An 8,332-nucleotide genomic window follows, 5' to 3' on the forward strand; every position below is an offset into this window, starting at 1 on the left:
ATGCAATAGCCTGACTCTTTATCCTGCAAATCACTGCAAAAGATGCAAATGTGTGAATTCATTTCCTAGAGTTTTGTCTGGCTACAAATTTATGATCCAGCATAATCTCAGTCGCATAGCCTTTAGTGTGACTGAGAGGCACTAATACACAGTGAGCTCCAGGTAATAAAAATCACAGGGCAGATTTACTTAAAAAAAAAAAAAAAAAAAAAAAACCCACAAAGAAAAAAAAACAAAAAAAAACCAAAAAAAAAAAAACCACCAAAAAACCCCAACAAACCAAACAAACCCAAAAAAGTACAGTAAAATGTAAAGATGCCCATTTGCCAATTGGCTCTCTCATACCTTCTACTGATCCCTGACTGCAGAGCTGGCATTTCCATGGAGCATCCAGCACCTCTCGTGCAGATATGTGATATCTGCAAGAAGATTTTTGTGCACTTCTTCACTGATTTACTTTGAAGGACACAGCTGATTGGGGTGCAGCTCCTGTGAGCCATCCACCTTCCCTAAACATGCTGCCAGAAAAGCATGCTTGGAAACATGCTGCAGGAAATCCTGTTCTGTGGCTGTGCTAACTGCTAAGAGTTTTGGCCCTAGAGAATCTGACACAGTGATGGAAAGCAGATTGCCCCTGTGGAGCTGAGAGAAGCCAAAGTCCACAAAGAAACAGGTCCTGGATGCTGCTGGTGCTGCACAAATGCCTTGATCGGGCAGAGTGCTCCAGAAGAAAGATGAGCAAAAGGAAAATAAAGAAACATCTTTAACGTTTGGCATGAAAAGCATTCTTCCCTGCAGCAAGTGCTCTCAGCAGTGTATGAGCCAGGGAAACAACGTAAAACCTTTGCAAGGTTTACAAGAAATAACGTTCAGTTTGCCCAACACCAAAAATAATGCGGTATCAAGGAATATGAAATATTCATAAGGTCTGATCTAACATGCACATTATATGGTGTGTGCAGCATCACATGCTTTAACACAGCCTTTGCAATCTTGTAATCCCCACTCACAGCACAGACACTGGGTCGTGTTAGCTCAAACTGGAACTGGGGGAACTTCTGCTGGCAGAGCTTCATTCAAGGACAGAGGAGAACACCTGAGGAAGTGCAGTTGGCCATATCTCTGCTGCTGTGCACACCTACTTGCAGCAAATCACAATTGGGAGCAAGGCTGAATGCCCATAAATCAGCTTGGCAAAACGCAGTGGTGGCTCCCACAAGAGACTTTAACAAGCTCCTTCTCTGTGCATTTTCCTATATAGGCACATACACGGTGCTGCTGCTCAGAGCCTACATTGGACTCACTGGTGGGAGCCTGCAGAAAACCTGTGCTTTGGAGCTGCCCATTTCAGGAAGGTACATTGGCCTTGGTCCCCCTGAGCAGCAATATTAAACTTAGCGAGAGCAGGCACTGTCATCTACGGACATTTAGCATTTTAAAACAAAACCAAAACACTCCCCACACCACCTCAGCTTGCTCCTGCCCCTGCTGGGGCTGATCTGCTCCAGAGGAAAAGAGGACAGCAGGCACTGGCAGCAGGCAGAGCCCCCGTGGGAGCTGCAGCCACTGAGTGCCCGTCCTCAGGACAAGGGCAAGCACCAGCTTCAAGTCACCAGCCAGGACGGGCTCATTTCAAACTACCCAACTGTAAGAACAACACAAGGCAGCTAAGGAGAAGTAATTCCAGAGTTGTGGAGTTCTGCCCTGGGGCAGGACCCAAATATGCTTCCAGTCCCTGTGAAGTGACAACTCTGAGCTGTCCTGGGGCTGATCCAGCTCCAAACAACCAACGGTAGAGTTAGCATAAAATTAAAATATATGCAAACAATATTAGCACAGATTTACAAGATTTGTTTAACCCGCTGGTACTGAAATCTCTCCTTCTAGGGGAGAAAGCAAGCAGGAGTGGGCAAAATTGGGAACAAGACTCTATGGTGTTAATGTTGATGCTCTGAATTTTCGTGTAAAGAGATTACAGTGTTTCAACTGCTGCCATGGCTCATTAGGGGCCAGTTGCACCACAGCACTGTGCTGGGATCAGGCACAGCCCTGGCTGGGCAGCCATCAGAAGAGACCAGATTCAGTGGAAAGCATAAGATGAGCACAGCATTACTAATTACAAGTGACTGTGCCTTGCCAGGCAAGCTGCTGTGCTGTAGTCACTTCTGCAGTTGTTATACAGCAAGCATTCTCTGCTCTTGCAAGTGGCAGCAATAACAGTCAAGACAAGAAACCTGGAAGAAATTGCAAACTGGAATACTACAACCTTTTCCTAAGCATGCATGAAAGCTGATTGGTAACTGTCCACCTTTTTACAAGTAAAAGAGAGAAAGTGATACCCTACTGAATATTGTCTGCTGAAAAGAGCAATGTCCTAAAATTACCAATAACCAATTTATAAGATGACAGCTTGGGAAGATGTGGGAAGCACAGCTGCCCTCCCATGCCCTTGGAGCAAACAGACAAGCTCCCTGCCCAGACAAGGGTGGCACAGCACAGCTCACACCCTTCTGTGAGCATGAGAAGGGCTGAGCCCACACCAGGGCTGCCTTTGCCTGGTACCAACTTCCCCATCTGGCCAAAGACCCCTTGGTCACCTCCTCAGCTCTCCTCAGCAGTCTGAGATGCAAACCCTGGGTCACCAGTCCCTCTGCACTGTGGGCAAGGCAAGCAGATCACCCCAGCCCCTGGTGAGGGATGGCACCTGCCCCAAGCACAACGAGCACAGCCCGGTGCCACCACAGGACTAACCAGAGCCTGAACACTCTGAAGGGCACCTGCTGGGGACAGGCACTGCTCAGCAACAGTGCTCCTGGCTTAGAGCAAGGATTTCCCATCAGCACCGACCTAAACCCCTCTCTAAACTGCATCGGCAGTGTTTCTGTTCCTTATCTACACTTCCTACTTTGTATGTTTACTATTTACTATTTACTTTGTTAAAGAAGTATTTGTACATCTGCTTTTCTTTAGTGTACCAACACCACAGCCCTACCTTTTTTTGCTTTACTACTGATGTAGTAATACGAGGTCATGCTTTCACCTTAGTGAGAAACAACCACCAAAAACCAAAAAAAAGTCTTCCGCCAGTAATTGCCATTTAATCCCTGACGAGGATTCTAAGATAGGCAAACCTTTGGGGCATCTGATTTTTAGAACAGCTGAGCACTGTGGCGCTGCAGAAAGGAGATATACAAAGAATATTTTATTTTTGCTGCTCAACAGCACGAGAGAGCTAATGCAGCAGGGCTGCCAGTGCCTTATAGAATGTGACACACCGAACTACCCAAGGGTGCTCATCCTCTCCAGCACTCACAGCACATCTCATCCCTTAGGAGAATGCAATGTGAAAACTGACCCTGCCCTTCTGAGTATCAATACAAATCCTGTTTGCCATCCAGGTTAGTTCAGAATGAAGAGGTCACTGAAATGTCTCCTACTATAGAAAATCAGCACAATTAAACATTCAATGCAAACGAGTTTGTTTTCTTTAAGAAACAAGCAAACAAACAAAAAAAAACCCCTCTTTTGTTCAGTTTTGATTTTGTTTCTTCTTTCCTTAAAGCCTGGCTGTCACACAGAAATTCTTAAGCAAAGGCTGCAATTACAGCATGACAAAACACTAAAAACAATGGTACATGTGTGGGGAACACACGAAGTAACAGCTAAGGACAGATTCTCAGAGTTGGAAATTAATTTAAATGCTGTCATGATATGTTGACTCAAACCCTTAAATCATCCTCCTCCTTTACTTTTTTTACTGGAATGCATCATCTAAGCTACTACATCTGCAGAGCTATTTAGAAATAGTAAATATTCAGTAAAAACAGCAAAACTTTTTGAATTCAGGATCTCTACAACGATCTCTACCATTCTCTGCTCTTCCATAAGAACCAATCTCATTACAAAAAAGGAAGCTAAGCCTGTAGCAAAAGCTGACAGAACACACACTGCACACTAAACCCTTTTAGTGAGATTTTGTATTATGCTCTGCATGTCAAGGGAAGTTATTAATACCCTAACCCACAGCATTCACTAGCTGCTTTGTATCACAAAAGTGAACCATTTCTTTACAGAGTATTTGCTGAAATAACTGCTCAAAGTGACTTTATTTTAAAATCTCAAAAATCAGTTTACTAGAATTTTGAATGAGAACTTGATAGTCTTGTGTTAGCTGATGTAAAATAGCTACATTATAAGAAACATTGAAAATGCACTAAATTATAACATTATCAATGGCAAATGTGACATTGCTTAGACAAGTAATATACACCCCCACCAAAGGCACAAAATGCAACAAAATCAAACTGCAACAAAGACAAGAATTTTCAAGTATAAATTTTCAAGAGTAAGTTACATTTAGTATGTTAAAAATTTTTGTATATATTAAAAAGAATTATACACGAATTGCAATGCACAATGCAATGCGTTTGCTAGAAAATCCCCTTTAAAGTTTCTGTTTTCACAGCACATAATTTGTACTGAATAAAATGGGGAAACCATCCAGTGCCAGATGTTCTGAGAACATCAGTAAATTCTCTGCCAACTAAAAAGAAAGAATTTGGTCCTTTACTACCAGATTTCGATCAAGTATTTAATCAGGACAAGAGCTCTGTATGGGAACATATTGCAAAAGTTCTGCCAACACACAAAACACCGCAGGAATCCAAGGACCTGCAAAGGCAAACAATCCTCACATGCGACTTTTCTTGGTGCTTCAAGAGAACGTTTAAAGTAGAGATGCAGGATGATTCTTCCGAGAACCGATAATGCAAAAACTGTATTTTCAGCTTTTCTCGGCATAACCACAAAATATTCGGCCATGAAACCACGAAAAAGAAAGCTGGTGACATCAGAAAAAGCGAGTGTGGTTCGAGTAGAAGGAATCTACTCAGCAACACCAGTGTGCGTGGATTACCCTCCCGGTACGTGGGAGGAAAGTTCCGTATGGGCTGTTTTGTGCTCACACCGCGGAGAGCCGCGCTCGGGTCAGTAAAAACCCTGCGGAAGGTGCCGGGAACGCGGCAGCGCACAAGCGCATCCACGCAGGGCAGCGGCTCGCCCAAAGCGCGTTAGCAAACACCGCCGAGCACCGCGGCTGCGAACCGCGGGGCACCGCTGACACCGGGAACGGGGCTCCCCGGCGGCCACCGCAGGGGACCTCGGCCAAGGCAGCGCCGCCGCCCCCGGCCCCGACGCCCGGGCTCCCCCGGCCGCACCGCTCCCGGCCGGGTGCTGAGCCTGCAAAGACGACACGAGACCGGTTCCTGGGTAAATGGTTTATGTAAGTAATAAAATATTTACTATAACATAAATAGAAACGTACCCTCGCAGTCTACATTGGTTTTGTAATAAGAGATACAAACAAAAACCGAAACCCCAGGGAATTGACCGGACTGAACCCACCAACGGGAGGGTGCGAGCTCCGCGCACGGTTAGAAATAAATAGAGACGGGCCGGGAAATGGTTTCGAAGCGTCCCCCCGGGCGGGCCGGGCCAGGCAGAGCGGGAGGGGCCGAGCCGGGGGCGCCACCGCCTCCCGGCCGCGCGAGGAAGGGAATAAATTAGAGATCGCAAACCTTTGGCTACTGCTGCGGCGGCCGCTGCGGCTCCGGCGGGCGAATAAATAGAGCGCGGGGCGCGGAGCGGGCGGCCGGGCCAGTCTGAGAATAAATTAAAACGCGTCCCCCGCTGCCCGCGCCCGCCGCGCCGCCGTCGGGGCCGCGGGGGGCCGGGCAGTCACTGCACGGCGCCGGGCAGCGCGTGGTGCAGCGGCGAAGTGTCCGCCTGTGCGTAAACGTCCTCCATGGGGGGGTGCGGGACCCCGGCCGGCGTCATCCGCTTCTCCTTCTGCCGCCGGTTGCAGAACCAGACCCGCACCACCTCTTTCTCCAGCTGCAGGGAGTCCGCCAGGGAGGTGATCTCGTGCGCCGAGGGCTTGGGGCACTTGAGGAAGTGGTTCTCCAGGGCGCCCTTGACGCCCACCTCGATGGACGTCCGCTTCTTGCGCTTCCGGCCCTGCGCCGCGATCTTGTCCAGGTTGGTGGGGCTGCCCGTGCTGGAGTCCGTCTCCTCCAGCCACTTGTTGAGCAGCGGCTTCAGCTTGCACATGTTCTTGAAGCTCAGCTGCAGCGCCTCGAACCGGCAGATAGTGGTTTGCGAGAAGACGTTCCCGTACAGGGTGCCCAGCGCCAGCCCCACATCGGCCTGCGTGAAGCCCAGCTTGATCCGCCGCTGCTTGAACTGCTTCGCGAACTGCTCCAGGTCGTCGGAGCTGGGCGCGTCCTCGTCCGACGGCTCGGGCGGCCCCAGCGGCGGCGGCGAGGCCGCCAGTTCGTGGCCGCCCGCCTCCTCGGCGCCCAGCGGGTCGCGCAGCCCGTGGTGCAGCGCCGGCGCTGGCGGGCCCAGCATCCCGTTGAGGCTCGCGTAGGGCTGCGCGTAGAGCAGCGGCTGCCCCGACGGCGGAGACATGGGCGGCAGGTGGTGTGCGCCGCCCTGCGCCCAGCCGCCCGCCGCGCCGCCCGCCGCCGACTGGTGCACCAGGTGCGGGCGGTGATGGAAGGCGGCGGCGGACAGCTCTTCGCGGGGTCCCGGCGGGCCGCCCTTGGCGTGCTCGGCGGGCGGAAGGTGCGCGCCCCCGCCGCCCCCACCGCTGCCCCAGTCCGTGCCGGCGCTGGGCAGCCACTGGTGGTGCGCCAGCCCGACGGCGTGCCCGGCGGCGGGCGCCAGTCCCTGCAGGTACTCGTGGTGCATCACCTTCTGCACCTCGCGGTACGTGGTGCCCTGGTGCAGCCGGTCGCCGTCGGGGTGCATGAGCGCGGCGGAGCGCGGCAAGTACTGCGCGGCGGCGGCCATCGCGTGTGCGCCGCGCCGCCCGCGCCGCGCTTTAGAGCCGCGCGCCGGGGCGCGGGGCCGCCGCGCGCCCGCCCCGCCCCCGCGCCCCATTGGCGCGCCCGCCGCCGCGGATGGCGCGCGCCGCCCCGCCATAGGGCGCCGCCGGCGGGGGGGGGACGGGGTGGGGGCGCCGCCCCGCGCCGCTCGCTCGCCATTGGCCGGCGGCGGAAGGGCGCCGCCCACGGGATTGGCCGGCGGGGGAGATGGGCGGGGCAGCCCGCGGCGGAGCGGCCGCCGATTGGAGGAGCGCGGTTCATTCATGCCGAGTCGCCGCCGGCCGCACGGGCCGGACGCGGGCGCGGGGGCAGCGCGGACTCTCCGCCCGCTGGGTTTTGGCTGCTGCGGGGCCGGTGGGCAGCGCTGGCTCCTGCCGCTGGTCTGCGGGGGTGGCCATGGTGCTCAGCCACTGGACTGCGTCGTAATCAAGACCAAGCGGAGACGTTAAAAGTCGTGATTGAGCTTTTTTTGGTAAACTTGGACCCCGGAAAGGTGGGAGCTCCTTCCTAAACGCTCCATGGGATAGAGCAGCCAGGGCCAAGAAATGAGGATCTGAGATTGTTTGGGCGTCATGGGAAATGTGGGTCGTGGATGCTGCCTCAGAGGCAAGTCTCTGAGCCGGTTTGAGGGTTGGCACAGGATAAAGGGTGGAGGAATTTGTGGGAAAAGACAACGACAACAAGAAACAGACATGTCTGGCACTGCTGGGAGAGGGGCAAGGGATGTCTTAATTAAGCCAGCTCCAGACTTCATCTGGGGCTTGAGGCCCAAAGTGAATCAGGGTGGGCACCAGGAACATTCATCACTTCTAAAAATTAATCTTTGTGCTCCGTCTGTAGGACGGGAGCAGAGACTGACCTTTGCCAAGGGCTTGGGTGAACAATGAACCGTTGGATCAATATGTGTACGAGTGTAACATGTCAAGATGCCCTGCACTCTCCTCAGCTGGGCAGGGTGGCTTGCTGCTGTTAAGGACATTAACTGCAGCCTCCTGAAAGGCTTTTTGTGAGGCATGCCACATCCCTTCCTGTGTTGGAGGCACTTTGTCATTTCGGGGTACCAAAGCACCGTTTTGGACTTGGGTCCTGCAGCTCTGCATGCTGGGAATATTGGAGCCAGCAGATGGAAGAACCCGTTTTGACTTCTGGATTTGTGGGGACCAAGCTGCAACACCTCACACTGGCACGTGGGCAGCACAGTGCCCAGCGCAGTGCCCACCTCTGCCTTCACTGTCACCTTGGCATTGGTGGCCCAGCAGCCACAGGATGAAGTGCTGTCCACAACCACACTGTGATCACTGATTTCACCCACACTGACCCTCGTCCTGGTTCACCCAGCTCCTGGAGCAGCTGCCTGGGATCACACAGGGCTGGAGAGATCTGTCTCCTCCTCCAGGCTTGCAGTGGGTGGGTGCCAACACCCAGCCCCACAGGAGCTGCTCCTG

At 52.8% G+C, this 8,332-nt stretch overlaps 1 protein-coding gene across 1 annotated transcript; it reads right to left on the bottom strand.

The window, feature by feature from the left end:
* Positions 1-5,284: 5,284 nt before the first annotated feature.
* Positions 5,285-6,852, bottom strand: POU3F1 (POU class 3 homeobox 1). The gene has a single exon (XM_053964671.1). It carries the CDS (start codon positions 6,850-6,852, stop codon positions 5,737-5,739), a length of 1,116 nt encoding a protein of 371 aa, XP_053820646.1. The 3' UTR covers positions 5,285-5,736.
* Positions 6,853-8,332: the final 1,480 nt, after the last annotated feature.

This window comes from Vidua chalybeata, chromosome 25 (genome assembly GCF_026979565.1).
Source record: "Vidua chalybeata isolate OUT-0048 chromosome 25, bVidCha1 merged haplotype, whole genome shotgun sequence".
Taxonomy (NCBI): Eukaryota; Metazoa; Chordata; class Aves; order Passeriformes; family Viduidae; genus Vidua; species Vidua chalybeata.

Coding starts and splice junctions, on each gene's coding strand:
- POU3F1 (XM_053964671.1), bottom strand. CDS start 6,852: ATGGCCGCCGCCGCGCAGTACTTGCCGCGCTCCGCCGCGCTCATGCAC.